We start from the raw sequence: 19678 nt of genomic DNA, 5'->3' as shown, positions 1-19678 counted from the left end.
CTCTAGGTAATTCGCCTTGCTGGATAGACACTGTGAAGGAAAGTTTGACATCCACCTAAATCCTGGACCAGGACGAATTTTTCTTCAACTACGAAGTTTCTGAGAAAGCTGTATAGCTTTCCTTTGTAGCCGTATGGCTGCATTTAGGTGGATGTCAAACTTTCCTTCACAGAAACTTACTCCACCTTGGGGATTTCCCCTAAATCTGTTCGATTAACACTTGGATAGACACTACGTCGGTGGTAGCGTCATTGAAAACCATTATTCCTGATTTTTCTGCACTGAAATTTAATCCGAGGTCAGTGGCTTCCTGGCCGCAAATATTTATTAGCCGCTGCATATCGGTTTGGTTATCAGCTAAAAGAACAATGTCGTCTGCGTATAACATTCCCGGAATATGCTGTTGTACCACTTCGCCTTGCAGCATATGGGTTAGGCTAAACCCTACTTGACTTTCTTCCATTTTCTTTTCTAACCCTGCCATGTAAAGCATGAACAGTATTGGGCTCAAAGGGCATCCCTGTTTCAGTCCCCGATGGATGTTGACCTGCTGGGCGCATTTCTGTCCTTCCCAAGTAATGTGCACTCTATTGTCTTTATAGATTGCTATAAGGAACTGTTCTAACTCGTCATCTAATCCCTGGAGTTTCAGCATCCTCCACAGCCGTTCTCTGTTTACGTTGTCATATGCCCCTTTAATGTCCAAGAACGTAATCCATAGTGGTCTATTCTGTGCTTTCGCAATTTCAATGCATTGCGTTATCACGAACAGATTGTCATCCAGTCGCCTGTCTTGTCTAAGTCCATTCTGCAGTTCCCCAAGTATTTCATTTTCTTCCATCCATGCTTGAATTTCTGATTTTATCGCCTGCATTACGAATCTATACACCACTGACGTTACTGTGAGTGGTCTGTATGAATCAATACTGGCTTTGTCTCCTCTGCCTTTATATATTAAATTCATCCTACTTTCTAACCAGTCCTCTGGTATTTGTTTCGTTTCTATCACCTTATCTATTGCCTTCATAAACGATTCCTTACTTTTAGGTCCAAGTAGGTTTATCAGTTACACCAGGCGCATTGGAAGTCGGCTTTACAACTATACACAAGTGCATTGCTGAGAAGAGATAGCTCCAGCGCCTTTTATCATTAGCATTTTTGTGTACGACAGAAGTGTGAGACATCAAATGTTACAGACAGACAAGGTTTTCATGTTGGGTACACATCATAATCAGCATGTCTACGCCCACTGCAGGGCAAAAGCCTCTCCCATGGATCTCCAATTATCCCGGTCCTGTGCTAAATGCGACAAACTTATCCCTGCAAACGTCTTGATCTTATATCCCACCTAACTTTCTGCCGCCCCCTGCCACGCTTGCCTTCTCTAGGGATCCACTCTGTTACCCTTAATGACCAATGGTTATCCTGCCTTCGCATTACATGCCCTGCACACACACATTTCTTCTTTATTTCGACTAATATATCCTCAACACGCGTTTTATCCCTGACCCACTCCGCTCTCTTCTTGACCCTTAATGTTACACCTATCATATTCCGATACATTGCTCGCTGAGTCATCCTCAATTTATGTTGAACCCTCTTAGTGAGCCTCCAAGTTTCTACCCTGTAGGTGAGTTCCGGTAAGATGCAGCTGTTATACATTTTCTCCTTCAGGGACAATGGTAGGCTGCCATTCATTATCTGCCGAATGCACTCCACCCCATTCTTGTCCTTCTAATCATCTCTGCCTCATGGTTGGTATCCGCCAGGGTCACTGCTTGCGCCACCTAATTACCTAAGTAGCTATATTCGCCTATCACTTCCACTGCCTCGCCACCTATCTCAAACATAAAAATACTTAACTAAAAAGCACACTCACTTCAGGTGCAGGATGCGTGGGCAGACCACACTTATCTCCCCAATCACTGTGCAATGTGACTTAGGTGCTGCGCATATTTTCTTAATTCCAACTCGGAGTTAAGGGCAAAGGAGGTGTGCATAGCGGCTCTCATGTGGCAGCTATTGCTTTTTTTTGTTGTGGCTGCTACAAGCTTGTGTGGATTGCACACACAGGCGAGTTATGCTCCCAGAAATATGGTAATGTTAAGTGACAATGCCCATGACATTTTTGCGGAGTAAACTGCAATTTTTTCCATAATATTGTGATGTCAAACAATCATTTCATCTCGTCTCCCCCGTCTATACGGTGTACCTCAGCTTATATTGGTTTTTTACTCCCATATTTACCTTTTTAGTACTGAACTATATAGCCGCCGCTTACTAGCCCTGGCACATCACCACCCCCCCCTTCCCCCCCACCACTTCACTAACGTGGAGAAGAAATGAGCAGCCTTTCTGTGAAGCGTTTTGAAAATTCATGGCAAGGCAATGAAGAGCTTGCTTACTTCATGAGTGCCTTCAGGCATGGCCAGAAAAATTATCCCATGGTAGAATTCAAAAAGAGCAACTAATGGTGCCAAGAGGACTCACCTTCTCTTCATGTATAGTTCTACTGTTCTTGAAGCCTTGTTGCATATGTCTAATGCCTTTTCCACAGAAACTCCAACCATTCTTGAAAGTCAATTTAAATAAAGCTTTTATAAGAATGCCGCATCAACTTGAGTGTTTCAATTCAATATAAGCCAAATCGAAATTTATCATCCTAATATTCCTCAAAATGATCGCATAATTTTTAACCCTTTCAGCTGCTATGTACACAACTGTACATTTCAATCCTGCGGTTTTCACAAAAAGAAATACCAGCCCCAAACGTTTTGGCTAGTTTAGCATAATTTTGTATCCTTTGTCTAACAATGAAGATTTTAGGGCCATCTTGTGGCTAGTAAGACTAATACAACCGTAAACAAACAAAACGGCGCCACACGCAACGGCTTCAGCGCGTGAGCTTTTTCAGCTCTTTCTCCTGATTTTCTTAAGAGACTTGCGATCGTAAAATTATAGAAACGATGCATATCACACAAATGTATACGCACGTGGAAATATTCAATGCTACTTGAAACTCGGGACCTCTGTGACTGTTATATACACAATTTTGTACATGACTGTATAAAAAGACTCAGATTGTGTTGGGGTCAATAACCGGCCAATTAATCTTTTTTGGTGGGATACAGAGCATAAAAACAACAACAAACAATTTGTAGGAGGAAATAGCGGGTGGCGTCTGAAAGATTGATTGATTGATTGTGGGGTTTAGCGCGCCAACGCAACGCAGGCGATGAGGCGCGCCGTAGTGGAGGGCTCCGGATTAATTTTGACCACCTGGGGATCTTTATCGTGCGCCGAAATCTCGTACACACGGGCGTTTTTGCTTTTCGCCTCCATCAGCAAAGCGGCCGCCGCGGCCGGGAATCGAACCTGCGACCTCGTGCTCAGCAGCGCAACGCCTTAGCCACTGAGCCACCGCGGCGGGTGGCGTCTGAAAGGGTTAATTACTTGCGGCCATGAACTTCTCCTAGCTGGCATGTAAGACATATCGTATAATAGCTCTGGTAGCGTTGCATTTAGGTCCGCTCACAAACTTCCGCTTTTTTCTCAAATTTGCTTTGGTGGATCTGGCTCATTTAGGAAAAAAAACACCCTCATATATAATGCACACAATGAATGTTCATAACCACCTGGATTTATTTCCGAAAACGGTGTCTGTCGAGGCACCTGTGCTGCATGAATGCCGGGTATTCATTAATGTTGCTCATAAGCTGCATGGATAATAAGCTGCATGGTAACGTTTAACTCAAAAGTTTTTTTTTATGGTATTCCCTTTCGATCAGCTAATGAGGTACAGTGTCATTCCTGCTTCCATATAAACATTCCAGACCTCTGTGCAGCCCGCCAGGCCCGAAAAATCGCATGTCAGCTGTGTAACAGGCCTCATTCAGCGAGGCTCTTGGCTCACACAGGTGCAGCTGTTTAAGAGCGACTCACCTGTTAGCATTCCTATGGGACTCACGACTTCATGACCCACGTACTCAAAAACCATCGTGCACCAATACGCAAAGCGTTACAAATACATATCAACGTTCGCAACGGCCTAGTTTGCCTATTTTAGAGATATGTCACTTCTCTACTGAAATATTAAAACAAATCTCTTGCTTGCTCGACTCCTAGCGCCATCTAGTGAAAACTGGATGAGCCAAAGAACATCTCGTTTAATTTTTATCTCAGTAAAGAAGTGATATAGTTCTAAACGAAGCAAACTAGGCCTTTAGAAACATTTCTATGAATTCAGAGAACCTTTTGCATTGGCACCTGATGCTTTTTAAAAAAAGCCCGAGGGTCATCAATCAGCAAGTCCCACAGAAATGCGATCAGGTGAGTCTCTCTTAAACTAAGCCTCTAACAAAAGTGAGAAGCTCAGCATAAGATGCACCAAAGGTAATCATTTGTGCATGCCTAAGCAAAAGGCTTCTAAAGAAATTTGAGCCCATCAAGGCTTAGTACTCACCTCCACACCTAACACGCACAGTGGCCCCATAGGTGGTTGATCGAGGTGAAAGGATTTATGAGCATCATTTTTTGGTTGAGTGGTCAGATCGAATCGTATTTCGTGCGCACTGACTCGAGTACACGTCTGGTGAGAACAAGGCAAAGTTTTAATTCGTTCTTTTCTTTTCTTGCACTAATCAAACGGCACGTCGCAATCCCTTCCTGTAGAAAATGGATCTCGTCTGGGCCAGTGACGGTGTGGTGGTTCACTTGATGCGCCAGCTCTCGCGCAGCTGGTGCCAGGTCCTGAGGATGGGCTCCCGGCGACGCCACGCCTCGTGGCCGTACATTGCATAGCCTCTGCACACAGGGACACACATGGACAAGCAGATTTCCAGGTATCAAACCGGAAGTTAAAGACAGATTGAGAAGTGATTCTGTTGAATAACGTACCCGCCGTGAAAATGGAAAGGGCATTTCTAGCAAGAAACCATGATTTCTTGCTTCGTTTCTGACTATATTTACAGATTTTATCTGGAATCAACAGCTTCTAAGGTATTAGAAAAATTCTTAGTCTAGCTAGACGATTATTTCCAGCTTGCAGGTTTTTTTTTTTTCTTCCAGCTAGACTGACAAACACTCGCTGAAAGTAGTAGCTGCCAGCCGGAACAAAATCTCAATCCAGCTAGAAATGAGCTCGAAACTGAATTTCTAGCAAGAAACTCTACCTATTTCTAGCTAGAAAAAATTTTTGGTTCAATAGTGAGCTTGAAACTGAATTTCTAGCTAGACACTACCTATTTCTAGCTAGAAAAAGTTTCTGGTTCAATAGTGAGCTCGAAACTGAATTTCTAGCTAGAAACTCTGCGTATTTCTAGCTAGAAATATTTCTAGCCAGAAGAAAATTCTGGCTCAATAATCCAGCTAGAAAAAATATCACTTTCACCTGGGGTGGCTTGCAATTCTGGCCACTTATGCAGCCACATTTGATTAATTCATTCATTCATTTAGTTTATCCATGAATTATAATTTATAAAATTATTAAAAACAGTATTTTCACCCGTAGCCTAGTGCCAGGTCTATTTTTGACACACACACACATGCACATGCACACAAACCCCATTGATGGCATCAGCGCCAAGTTGGAGAAAAAACAGCAGGAAAAACGGAGAAATGAGGAAGGAGAAAGATGTGCAGTCATTGTGGAAGGCAGAACTGAAACGTGCATGCTTGCATCCATAAAAAAAAAGCAAAAAGTAGAAAGTAGGTGCCGCAGGGCATCCGATTGGTGCTATCACTTTTCATGTGGTCTGTCCTCCTTTAGGCAAGGGCCCCACAAACCGAGCGCATTGCATGCTGGCACAGCGTATCCCCAGTTATGATAGCCAGGCATCAATCACTCACATGCCGAACAGGGTGCCCCCCAGGTGGGCCGCATGGTCCAGAAGACGCCAACGCAGGAGCACTCCAGCTGTGTCAAACACCAGCACACCTTTCAGGGCCTGCAAGAGATCCCCGAATCAGCTTCCCCTACAACTGCCCCAAAGGTTGGAATTACCGTATTTTCGCACGTATAACTCGCACCAAAAATGCGAAAATTTCAGTGGTAAAGTAGGCTGATACGCAGGGTTTTTCCTTTAATGCAGCTTCACGGCGATGCGCATTGTACCGTGAAGCTCCTACGCAGTAGAGCTGACTAGGCCTTCCATGGCAGCAATTGCACAAAACATACCAGGACAAGGAAGAAAAAATAAGGACGAGTGCACTCTAACAAGTGAATTTTATTAGTGAATTGTGACTTCCGCCTTGCAGTCAGTGTAGTCTACTTGCTAAATATACGCTTTTTGTGTCTACATAGCATGTGATGTGTTGCATGAGTGGTAGCTTTGGTGCTGCTTGAGTGGTAGCTTTGGTGCTGCCTTTCCTGTATCAAATGTGTGGGCAATATGCGAGGATTTTTTTCCTTTTCCGGCGGGCTGAAAGTGTGGGTGCGGATTATATGCAGGGGCGAGTTATGCGCACGAAAATACGGTAAGATTTTGAGGGATTCACAGAAGGGAATCAAAACCTTAATTTCGAGCACCTCAATGCACCTTAATTTAATACACGCATGCACTGAAGGGCATGCAGAAACCGCCATGGCTCGCTGGATGTAATAGTTTCGTTTAGTTTGAAAAGTTAGGTGGAGTTGATGTAGCTGTACCCCCCCCCCCCCGATGTGCCACACACAGCAGCGTTTTTGTGTCCTCCACTACCGTCGAGAATCCAGCCAACACAGCCTGGAACCAAACCCCAGTCACTGCACTAATGTCTTAGTCCTCGAGCCCAAACGGTGAAAGTGGTCACTGTTTTCCTGTAACATGATTTCATACCTTCGGCCTTATTGCAAAGCATTGTTCACAAGTTCACTGCCATTTCGCAGTGCTTCTAACCTCTTTCACAAAGCAGATAAGGAAGGTTCTTCGCTGAGGCTCGCAAGTCAACCTTGAAAATTCAAAATAGTGAAGGGAGTAGAGGAGTTTTAAAAACCCATCAAACAAGTAACAGTTGGACTTCTTAACCCCTTCCATACCGTAAAAAAAAAGTACAGTATAGTCTACTTTTAGCGAACCCGGTTTTAACGAAATAACTGCTATACAGAACAAATATTCGTTTCCGATTGCCATTTGTATACATGAATTTTGTGTCCAGATATAGCGAAAAGCGGATATAACGAACTCATTTCAGCTTCCCGATGTGTTCATTATAAGCGGGCTCGACTGTACAACATTTACCGAAAATAGTTTTCCATTCAGATTTTAGAGCTTTTTTTTTTTTATGAATAAAACAGCACCATTATTTTGATGAAATAACATTCCCTTATTTCTCTAATTGTGTAAAAAAGGATTGCTCTAAGATGGCTTCATACGGCACCATTATTCCGATGAAATTACGTTCCCTTATTTCTCTGTGTAAAAAAGATTGCTTTAGGATGGCTTCACCACATGGCTGCAGTGTCTTGCAAAAAAGCACCACCGGGGCTTCTTTGCAAGACGAGTGTATCAGGGATAAAACTGGTGCAAAACAAGTTTATGATGGATAAAACCGGTTCAAATTAAACTAACATGATAAACAACATGACTACCATGATAAATAAACTAACACATTTCAGAGTAGCTCGAATGCGCTAGCGCTTGTTTTAGTGTGGACTATGCTCGTCTTTGGTGGGAGCGGTACAACCAGTGTGCAACCGTCTGCAGTGCAACTGTCTACAGTAGGCAAAGGGTTAATGGGGTTACGGCACAAGGAGACAGTATGAATGATGGAATGCAACACAACATGCTTCTCTGCTTACCCTAGAGATTTTGCACTATGTCCCTATAATGCCAAATCGTCAGTTTACAGGCCCATATGAATAGACATGCCCACTTTCGAAATGAACTCAAAGAGAATAACGGTTTTGTATGAGCACTTCTCAACTGAAGGCAATGTTCGCAATTTCCAATTCCCAATTTGCCCAGTCAGCATCACTACTAGCCTTTAGAAATAAAAATTAAAAATGAGACTGCTTTGATAGCCTTTGTAAAATATTTCTTTGTTGTAAAACAACTTTGACGAAGCAACGCTGCCACTTCTAGCTATATTCTGACGGGAAGCACCTTTCACCTGATGTAGTGGTGGCTTCAATCGCAAGTGTGGTTAAAGTACCATTAGTGTAACCTGGGTGTAACTACTCCAACCAGCTGCAACAATCAGAATGCTCCTGAAAAAAAAAAATTAACCATTTTACGAACATTCGCACTGGTTCTAGGAAGGCAACGAAAAGTCTGAGGCTATACAAGGCACGAAATATCAACCTGAATAATAAAAACTCACAGGCACACCATCATGGCATGGAGTTGCTATAACGGCTTTGCAACTGCCCAATCAAAGGCCTCCATCTCATTACTAACAACACCTAAATTAAATGTTTAAAGGAACGCTGAAGCTATTTGTGAACATTGTTGGCTTACTTGCACAAATTGTAGCCCCTAGGCTCGTAATCGCTAGGAGTCCCAAGGAGTAAATTCTAGGAGTCCCTAGGCCGTGTTTCGACTACTCTCGGTGCGTTTACGCAAATTTAGTCTCTGCATCCTCCTTGCCAGTTTCCTATGACATTTTGTATGAAGCTCAATCCAGGTGGCTTGGCTCGATTGCGCTACTACATGGCTCGCCGACCCTCCGACAGAGTCAGTCGGCCGGCTGCCGGCGGGTTGTCGCAATTCGTTTGCTCAGTTGAAACTAAACTACAACACGGTTTGTGCCTAGAAGAATGTGCCTTTAGTTTGTTAATTTGTAGCTTAGCAATGTCTATGAAGTCCAAGTAGCTCCATACAAGTGCACACGCGACGCTTCGATGACTAGTACACTAGTAGAAAAATCTAAGGCCAATTAAAGGGGGGACAAGAGTCAACGAACTTAATATAGGTACTACGGAAATAAAATCAACCAAAAACCAAGGTGCGAAAAGCATTTTTTGTGCGGGGTGAACTAACCGGTGGTCAGAAGCCTGACCACACATTTGCGATCGCTTTTCTGACAAAGGAATGCAGTCACTAGATATGTATTTGTAGAAATTTTGGGGACGCTTACTACACAAGCATTATTCAAGAAATAGTCATCTAAGCTGCAGGGAATGCTGAAACTAAAAAAAAATAATAATAAACAGGCCATAAGATATATACCTTATATTTCTGTTCTTGACAGCGCTGTCATTGTGGCCAAGTGGTCAAAAGCACTTGGTATAATGTTTTGCAATTCACAAGTTAAAATCCTCAATAGCGCATGCGTTTCTTGTCTTTTCTGTCTTTTTTTAGTCAATTTTTTGGGGCTCGGCTAATGTTTTCTAAACTGAATTCACCATTCCCGCGCCCAAACCTTCATCGCTCCACGAGCGAGTTGGCAGAACGTGTGCAGACTGACTGTCTTGCGGGCGAGTTCTCGTGGGCGTGGTGTTGCCATAAGCACCAACTGCTTGCGGGCGCAGTCCCGAATCAGCCGACCCTAAGCCTGGTGCGAACACGCCTCTTACGATACAGGCACGGGCCAGGCAAGCTCCAAAGGCAGGGACAAACAGCATCGCATCTGAGTGTCTCCGGTGACGCAGAGGGCATTCATCCACTGCGTAGGCCTCGGCTATTGATTGCTATGATTCCAAGCCATCCTGGCAGGCTTATCTGACGCATTTTACGGCCGAGACAACATGGCAAAGCGCGGTACGCCGATTCCCTAGATATCGAGAGTGCCCAGCCAACGATAATGTCGGATGCCAAGCATGCTGTTTCACAGAACAGAAACCGAAACTGGTTGGAATTCCAATCTTGGACTTCGTCCAATCACGTCGTACCTTGAATACGTGTCAATGCTGTTAGTTATTGCGGCTGTTGCAAATGTTGCGTGGTACTTTTTCTTCATTCAGGCTTTATAAAATAAATGCCGCTTTATCGACCCGATAAACAATGAAAAGTGTGTTTGTTCGAGCCAGTCTATGCAATGCAAACACAGACGTTTTACAGCTTCACTTCAGTGTCCCTTTAACCCTTTGAGGGTCGAATTTTTTTGAAAAAAAACTTTCCCTGGAGGTCAAATTAGTTTATTGCGGATTTGGAATGTACAGAATGTCTAAAGTCAAGATTAAATGGTAAAAAATTACCAGGAACAGTATTTTGGGGTCAGCATCACTTAGAACTGAAAAATGTTCAACAGTATTTCAGAGTGTGGTATTCCTTGAAACACGGGTCTACGCACAGTGCCTTATCACAGTCTGCACGCATAAAGCGCATGTCCGAAAATGAGCTGTCTTCTTCCGAAGAAAGACTGTCTTCCGATTCAGACTCGGTGAAAGGAGCAAACTCAGAGACAGAAGAGTCATCGCGGTCGGTGTCATCAGAGCGGGCAGTTCGTTGGGCATATCGCCGCTTTGCCGTGCATCTGAAGAACTCGAAGGCAACCCAGTAAATGAGGACAGTGAGAATAACTCATGCGCGCCGGTGATAAACAAGTTAATAGCAGCGCCAATATAGATAGAAATCAACTTCTGCCGCCCCCGCAACGGAGTCTCCGATTAGGTTACTTCAGTTCCAAGCAAGGAGGGCAAGAATACCTAGTGAGCGTGGGTAATAAACAAGATAAGAGCAGCGCCAATATAGATCGAAATCAACTTCCGCCGCCCCTGATAGCGAGCGCCGATCAAGTTTCGCGCGCCTCCGATGCGATCACGTGGCGAAACTGAAACCACGAAACGCGTTGACACGTACAGACGCCGTAACGCGCCGAAGCCAGAGAGTTCTGTTTTTCACCGCAAGAAGGTAGCAGAATCAAATTTCAAACACTTCTTGTAAGTCCCAGTAGGTGGCAGCACCTCCCAGGGAGCATGCATCGTTAAAGGGACACTGAAGTGAATTTGCCAAGCTCCCGTTTTTGCTTGCACTGCGTAGACTGGGTCAAATTAGCCCACTTTTCATCGTTTATCCGCTTGACAAATCGGTAATTATTTTACACAGCGCGAAAGAAGAAAAACTACTATGCGCGGTTTGCGGCGGCTGCACCAACTAAAGCTGTGACGTTGGGAGGAGGGAGCACCGTGATTGGACGATGCCCAAGGTTTGCAATCAAACAAGTTTCGGTTTCGGTTTCGGTTCTGTAAAACACAACTGGTGGCGTTGTTAGATGGGCATTCTCAACATCTCAGTAATCATCGTACCGCGCTTCTGCCATGTTGTCGGCTGTGAAATGCGTAAGATAAGCCTCCCAGGACGGCTTAGAATCGTAGCATTCACTAGCCGAGGCCTACGCAGTGCATGAACGCCCTCAGCGTCCCCGCAGACGCTCAAATGCCATGCGCTTTTCCCCCATATTTAGACCTTGCCTTACTCATGCCTGTATCGTAAAAAGCGTGTTCACACCAGGCCAAGGGTCTGCTGATTCTGGCTTGTGCCCACTGCCCGCAAGTAGTCGGTGCTTGTGGCAACAGCATGCCAACGAGAACTCGCTAGCGCGCCAGTGCCAGCCTGCGCGCGTTCTGTGAACTAGTTCGTGGAGCAATGAACGTTGCGGCCCAAAAAAAGGTGAACTCAGTATAGAAAACATCGGCAGAAAACGAAAAAGTTAACTTATAAAAAAAAAACGCACGCACCCGCAGGGATTCGAACTCGCGACTTGCAAAACACTTGCAATGACATACCCAGGCTTTAGTCCACTCGGCCACAGGGCGGACTCTGCTGACCTTGGTAATATAAGGTATATATTGTATAACCAGTTTACACTTTAGTTTTGGCATTTCAAGCAGCTTAGGTGACTATTTGTTGTTTTGCGCTCGTGCAGTGAGCATCCCCCAAGTTTCCACAATATATCACGTCTAGCAATTGCATTTCTTAGACGGAAAAGCGTTCGCAGATGCGTAGTTGTGCTGCTGACCGCTGTGCTTGTTCGCCCAGCGCAAAAAAGTGCTTCCCGCACCCTAGTTTTACACTGTATGGTAAAAATATCCGTTGATTTTATTTCCTTAGTACCTATATTGACTTCGCTGACTCTTCTCCCGCCTTCAAGAGGCCTTATATTTTCCTACTGGCGTACCAGTCAGCGAAGCGTCGCATGTGCGCTTGTGCAGCGCTTGTGTGAAGCGACCTTGACTTGGAGCTAGATACAGTGTACAAACTAACCAAGTAAAGAAAGGCCCATTCTTCCATTCACAAACGTGTCCTGGCTTCGTTTCAACTGAGCGAACGAATTGCGACGACCCGTCGGCGGCCGGCAGACGAAACGCTGGGCCAACTGGCTCTGCCTGAAGGCCGGGGAGCCGTGCAGTAGCGCAGCCAATTGCGAGCTCGGCTCCTCCCGACGTCACACAAAAACGCCACAGAAAATGGGCGAGCGTAAAGAGAGGAGGACAGCATTTTCGAATTAATTTTTCTATTAAATAAAATCGCGTAAACGCTCCCAGAGTGGTCGAAACATGGCCTGGGGACTCCGGACTACAATTTGCGCTAGTAATCCCGTAATGTTTACATATCACTTCAGTGTCCCTTTATATGGCGCGAAATTTCAAACGGATGCTCGAAATCGTACCCGTACGGCAAAGACCTTGCGGGACGGAAAACCGCCGCAGTACACGTACGGCAAAAACCCTCAAAGGGTTAAAACCTGCGCTGCAACTGTCCCCACAGCCACAAACGCCTGAAATATGTTCCTCTGCTAATGGATGCCTTGCACGCCTAGTAAGTGCTGAGAGCACAACCAATAGTAACAAGCATGTGCAGTCGACAAACTAGATTAATTGGTGCACCAGCGTCAATGCCTTCTTGTCAAGAAAGCTTCATTTGGGTGTCAGAGTAAAAAAATGAAAAAGTTTGGTTTTCTTTCCCGAACCCTGTAAAACAAAAAACAAAGAAAATACATAACAGGTTTAAAAAGGGGCCAATACTGCGCCCCATCTGATAAGAAATTGATCAAGAGAGTGTTGACAGGGGCTTGATGCTGTTGGTTTGGTGTTTTAACGAAGAGACCACGGAGACAAGATACAAGTTTGGTTCATTTCAAAGACTGCCCCATCAGAATTTGTGCCAGCTTTAACACAAACATCGTACAATCAGGCTCGATAATAAAAGAAGGGATCAGATAAAGCCAACTCTCACCCCTGTGATGTAACAAAAACCATGTCCACCATAAACACACTTCGATGTATGATTGTAACGGTGCTCTGGGTACATTTGATTGAACTGCTTGAAGGCTGACATTAAGTTCACATGCTGATTACTCTGTTTTATAGCACGTCATCAACGACATTGCAAATGATGCAAATGACACACAGCCTAGTAGGATTTATATAAACGCACTTGGCGAGTCAACCTCAAGCATGAAAGAACAAGACAGCATAAAATGAGCAAGTGTGGCATCTGTGGCATGCTGTGCTGGGGTGAAAATTGCGTTAATTTGTCGTTGCCCTACTGGAACAAAAAATGTCACCAGCATCCTTCACTTCACCCAGTTGCATACTTGCTTGAAGGTCTGCATTAGCACCAACAACTGAAGTAGTCTGTCAGCTGGTGGAGTTAAAAAAAAAATGAAGGAAGCTCACACTAACACAGAAGACTTGAAGGTATCGAAGCTGCACACAACCTTCACGACCATCACGAAGGTTTAAGTCCAGGATTGCCGCCGATTCGTGCCTTCTTCGCAGTCGAAACGACCTTCACTCCACGATCGTTTGTGTAAGCGTGAGCTTCCTTCATTTTTTTGGAAGTGATAATCATTGTACATCACCTTGGAGGGGCGTACGCTATGACGTGTCTTTCTCGTTCTGTGCAAGTGTTGCCACGATTACCGCGAACGCTGGAGATTCTTTTGCCAATCTCGGCCAACCTCCCTAACTGGCTATGGCTTGGCTTGACAAACGTGCGCAGGGGACGCTGGGTGGCCGTCTCGAGTCACACACGCACGAGCGCTAGGCATTTTCTCGGTATTTTTAACTGCCGGGCGGTCACCGTGAGGCCTGCGTGCTCACGTGCGCGTACTTGGCCATTTCTTGGTATTTTTAACTGCGGACACGAAAAATTACGATTCGCTGTTTAAATGGAGAAGTTTCGAAGCGATGCACCACAGCGCGTGCTAGATCACCCAGACAGCGTTGTTCCAAAACTCACCGCAGAGGCCGAGAAGGCAAAGAAGGGCAGGAAGATGATGCTGAGCTGGGCGTCTGGATACTGAACGCAGAGGGCTGCGACCACCGCCAAGATGGCCCCCGACTGCACAGAACGGGAACAGCAGCTCCGATTACAACTGCGCTTGGGAACTTAGAAAACGAAAGCTTACCTGCTGTTATTCCGAATTTGCTGGTTAGAGAACGTAACACTTTCATGACTGCGGAAAGATCGGTTGTTTTTGGGTAGTCCAAGAGATATTTTTGTCCTGCCACAGAAAATGACTGATGCCAAAGTGTAAGGTATGAAAGGATAGAGGAAGGATAGGGCTTTTCAACAGTATTAACTTCAAACAACAGATTTATTACTAATATTAGCGAAAAATTATAGAAAAAAAGTGACAAAAATTAAAAAATGATGAAAACATCAATGCTACTTTGTGCAAGGTAAACAAAAAAAAATTGAAATATATGCTCTGAATACAAGGCCCTTATAGAATAATACTGCAAATACGAGCTCTGTAAGCACAAAAGTTATTTAGACACATACAAAAATATAAGCACTGGTGCCTATCATGCCACCATGCTAAGCAGTTTATCGATGCAGTGAAACAAAGGTTGGCTTCACTGTGCAGCCGGTGCCAAGTGGTCCCTCCCAAATGAAGTTGACACACTGCAAATAAGAGCTGTGACCCTTAGAACAGGCCGGATATGTTACATCAATGCGCGGAAGCGACAGAACAATCCGAGGAGAAAGTGAAACTTGCCAGCAGGTACCTGCTGACGTTCCAGGGCAGTTTGACGCACTCTCGCTGTCCATATAGAAGTCTCACGAATTGAAGTCATCTTACGTGTTTGTGCTGCTACCATTGTCCAGAGATTACAGCTCAGATTCATTGGAACTTGTCAAAATACGCCATTCCCGTGGAGAATCCACCAGTGGCATTGATGCCGCAACCGAAACCACATGCGCCCAACTGCAAAGGACCTTTAAAAATCCTCCCCCACGGCGGAAAAAAGGAACTTGAAAGCAAAACTTAGAAATAATCTCTCTTTTACTGTTTAAATGGCAATAGCTGCCCAGAAGCACTCGGAGAGTGCCAAAATTTCAGTTTGTATTCATTGATAACATACTATCAATGGGAATAGGCGCGGTCAGGAAAGTTTTAAAGCCCACAAAGTTGACACCATGTCCCTCATGTTGTACAAGGGTTCTGCAACGTGTAAGCAAAACAACTAGATGCACCTAGGAAATCGAAAAACATACCTCTCATTTGATGGTAAAGTGCAAACTAACTTTACCGCTATTGCGATTCAGAACATGAGGCCCTCTAAAGTTGAAATTTTCAGAAATGCTTGAAGTTTTGCAGCCTCTTGGCATGTATGCCTTTCTGTCGCATGAGTTCTTCTTTGCGTTCAATACATTTCACGTGCACTGGTGCTGCTCACTAAAAAGCTTTGCTTCTGCCATCCAGTGTATTTCTGTAACTGCTACACTGCCCAACCCAGCTTGTATGCCTGGTTTCGAAACAATCATTTGGTACATCTACTATTTAAGGGGGGGACATGGCTCTTAAAACAATTTATTTTAATATCTAAGTAAACTCTGTGAAACTTGTCAGTTTTGCTGCTTTTTCCCCACTGATTTCAAGAATGCCCTTACTTTTTGAGTCAGTCAATTAGTGGATTGATTTGATAGATTCTAGGGTTTAACGCGCCGACGCAACGCAGGCGATGAGGCGCGCTGTAGTGGAGGGCTCCGGATTTATTTTGACCTACCGGCGCCGAAATCTCGTACACACGGGCGTTTTTGCTTTCCGCCTCCATCAGAAAAGTGGCCGCCGCGGCCAGATAATCGAACCCGCGACCTCGTGCTCAGCAGCACAACGCCTTAGCCACTAAGCCGCTGTAGCGGGTGAGTCAGTCAATTAGTTTCCAAGATAATTAGAGATAATTAGCCATTTTTTAGGAACAATAGACAGAACAATGTTGGTCATAAAACTGCAGTGTTCATATTTTCTAATACTCTGAGCCCTGGTGAATGCAATAAAGGGGGCAGTCTTCTGATGCATCGGTTGGCACTAATTTTACAGCTCATTTTTGTCGACTCAAATAAAAATGTTTTTACCACCAAGACTGTCATCATTCCTGAAAGCCCAGAATGGGTTGCTTGCCTATTATCATGATTGGCTAAGACAAGCAAGGGACTCTAAGGCATGCATGACAGGAGAGGGGCCGTATTCAATAATCAAACCTTGAATGCACTTGGCTTCATCTCGAAACTCAAGCTTCAATGTTTGTGGTTTTAGCACAAATAGCAACTTTTTTTTTCAGTACTTCATGGTGACTTCTGGCGAGAGCAGACCAAAGCAAAGTAATTTGACCGAACTGCGAACAAGCAATGTGCGGGAGGTTTGTACTCACGGCGCCCAGGGACATGGCGACCCGTCGGGTGGCCACCTTGTGCATGTAGCTGGCCAGGGAAGAGACCACTCCTGCGAGCACGCGCATGAATTACCACACGGTAACTATATGCCCACACGCTCTACACTTTTGCAAGAAGCTAGTTGCGCTTAATTAAAGGGGATATGCAGACAAAACACAAGTTTGGTTCATTCAAAAGATTATCTCGTTGGAATCATACTGACCCCACTTTTAATGTACACTTCACTCAAATAGGCTATCTAATTAGGAAAAAAGGAAATGGCCATGCCACCCACCAGCTCATTTCCCACAACAGAACCTCTGATGTCATATGTATGTGCCCAGCTGTGCGATTCACTGAAGCCGACAAAAGCAAACACAAATTAGGCAGGGCTTAATAAGCTTGCTGAACGAGCTTTTTGCGCTTAAACATCATGCACGTTAATTTTACAGCAGTAAAGATGGTGGGGTAAACAGTGGATGTTACAAAAGTATGTGCAGGGGTGAGACAGCCCAAACAGATTTGGGAGCAGTTTTCGGAGCAGCAAAATTTCGATTTTGGAGCAGAAGAATCTTGATTTGGAGCAGTTAGGAACATTTAATACATCGTCATGTGAGCTTAAAAAATCATTATTTCAGAAAGTTGCAGGGTCAAGTGGACATTTAAATCAGTTTTGAATACACAGAACACTGAAACAGCCGTACCTGAAAGAGTTTTTAAGAGTATCACAAAGTACTAACTGCACTACCTTTTTCCTAACTGGTGATATTGCGTTGCGGCTGCACGCAACACTGACAACAAAACTGCCATTAACATTAGAGAATTTTAGCAGTCCGTCTGTTCTGTTGGTTATTTTGTTACCGGGTTGACCGGGACTGGTCAGCGCCTACGCGCGCAGAAGGGCGAGGAGGCGCGGACAGGGCGAAGGCAGGCCCGCGGAACTAATCCCCCTACTGCTACGAATGCCCAACCTAACCTAACCTAACCCAGACGAGTCCCGGTCAGCACGGTAACTACATACACGACGGAACAGACGGACTGCTAAAACTCTTACCAAATTTAAGGGCTCCGCAATTGTGGCATTTTTTTTGCCGTTTTAATGCTAAAATTATTATTTTTGTAATCCCAGGCTGCGTTGTACGAACGACTGTAGTCACGGCTACAGTTGAGCAACTTCGAGCTAACGGTCGCATAGCCCAACCAGCATAACCCGTTTCAGCCCCCGGGGCGAGGTTCACCCTATGGTCATTTGACTAGCGTTACTGTCTATAGCCACTTAGATTCTGGCATTCAATTTCACTTTGCATACATTTTTCTTTTCTTTCCTCCATGGCCTATAGTCGCGTTCTATGGCAACCGTGTAGTCGCGGCGTGAACAGGTCGCGGCGCCGCAGCACAGCCCGCAACTTTCGTGTCGACCGTTCCATCCCCGAGGCTCGCGATAGCGCTTCGAAGCACAGCAACACCTCAGCATTTTATAACACCACAACGAGCCAAAAAATTCACTTCACGAACCCGATTATAGACGCGCGCACCGCGTTTCGCACTCAAGGACAAACCACGCCGAAGTCCTAGGCCCGGGCCCACATTTCAATGAACTTTTTTTTCGCGCCACGCAACTTCTCGTAATCTGGCACCAATCTCAAACCATATCCCCGCGTTAACGTCACTGTTCAGAGCCACAACAGATAGAATGAATAGACTGGAACCCAGCTGATAGCGCAAAATCATAGCGCAAAATAAACCAGGGAAAATATCGGCGATGCGCACTGAGCGCGTTGGTAGCAGCCAGATCAGGCGGCGGCCATGTTTGTTGCCACAGCGATGCCTAATCCAGAAGGCCGTTTCAGCGAACCCGGTCGGAAAGCGAATCGAGTTTTAGAAGCTATCGCTTGCTTCGTTTCAGTCTTTCTATTTGTGCCATTTCTGTGTTTGCGATTGACAGGCGATAAAAGCGGTGACCAGGATGCGGGAGGCTTTCGTCCCCGCCGAAACTGACATGAGCATCAAAATCCGAGCCGCTAAGGCTCTTCTGGAGCAGTTTGGCGCAATTTTCGCCGTTTTCGTGCTTTTGGAGCAGCTTGGCGCAGGCAAATGGAATCGTATCAAAAAGGCGCAATATGCGCAGCTGTCTCACCCCTGTATGTGTAAACATAGAGGTACCGATGCGCACTGCTGTTGGTACTGGACACGCTATGCTTGTTTTAGCTGCACAGCAGTACACTGCTTTAAAGTTGTCTTACACGACACTGGCCCATGAATTGGTGTAAGCGACAATGTCTGACGTGACCCTGCTTGTCGAGAATACCCCATGTTCCCCGAAATGATTGCTTTCTACCGTTACAAAAACAAGCCAGGTGCAAATATAGTCAAAAACAAGGCAACACCAGTCTGTGGTTCAGTATGGTAGCACCATCTGAGAGGACTGACGGCAAGCATGGCTGCAGATCCTAATGATGTACTGGAAGTTCACTTGAATACCCGCCCTTGTGACTTCATTGCAGACGCCACAAAAACACCCGATTTGGCGGGAGAATCAAAATGTTAACCTAACTTGATTAATTTCGCAGTGACTACGGCATCATTTGCTGCCGGACAAGTGCTGGGGGCACTACAAAACCTGAAATCTTTCGAATAACACAAACTTGTATTCTGCCTGCATGGCTCCTTTAAATAGCTTCGAATAATTTGGTGGCTGGAGTAGGCACGCCAATTGAACGATAGCACAGCTGACGGGCGGCTCCTATTTGAGCAAGAAACCTCTTAACAGCTCTCTCGTTCACTTCAAATGCGATGCTGTCAGTGGAAACGTACACGTACACATTTTGCACCAAAGACGAAACGCAGGACACCGACCAAGTCAAAAATAAAAATTGACATTTCAAAAGCAATATGGCTGCCTTGTTCACAATAAAAATCCCCATGTTTTCATCGTGAACAAGGGAGCCATAGCACTCATTGAACATCAATTTTTATTTTTGACTCGGTCGGAGTACTGCTTTTCCTCTTTGCTATTATGCTACCCGACTAGCCCGTGGGCCATCCAACCATCGGCTTTGTAGATATTCTGCACTGGGGAGAACAGGCACTGGACTACCACCACACAGAATGCAAAGATGCTTATGCGCAAGCAAGCGTGGTATAAAGTTTTTTGG

General features: G+C 45.0%; 1 protein-coding gene across 1 annotated transcript in view; it reads right to left on the bottom strand.

Annotated features, from left to right (window-relative positions):
• Window positions 1-4587: 4587 nt before the first annotated feature.
• Window positions 4588-19678, bottom strand: part of Rho-7 (rhomboid family intramembrane serine protease rho-7) — a 30181-nt gene continuing 15090 nt past the window's right edge. Inside the window, exons 6-9 of the mRNA XM_077698004.1 lie at window positions 16523-16593; window positions 14103-14204; window positions 5848-5945; window positions 4588-4803 (exon numbers count right to left, since the gene is read on the bottom strand). Coding sequence (XP_077554130.1) covers window positions 4710-4803; window positions 5848-5945; window positions 14103-14204; window positions 16523-16593 — 365 coding nt within the window. The 3' untranslated portion in view covers window positions 4588-4709. The remainder of the gene's footprint in view (window positions 4804-5847; window positions 5946-14102; window positions 14205-16522; window positions 16594-19678) is intronic.

Source organism: Haemaphysalis longicornis, unplaced genomic scaffold (genome assembly GCF_048455015.1).
Source record: "Haemaphysalis longicornis isolate Haplotype H1 unplaced genomic scaffold, Haemaphysalis longicornis Haplotype H1 scaffold_2, whole genome shotgun sequence".
Classification (NCBI taxonomy): domain Eukaryota; kingdom Metazoa; phylum Arthropoda; class Arachnida; order Ixodida; family Ixodidae; genus Haemaphysalis; species Haemaphysalis longicornis.
Note: the sequence above shows the minus strand (reverse complement) of the source record. Positions and strands in the feature narration are given on the sequence as shown.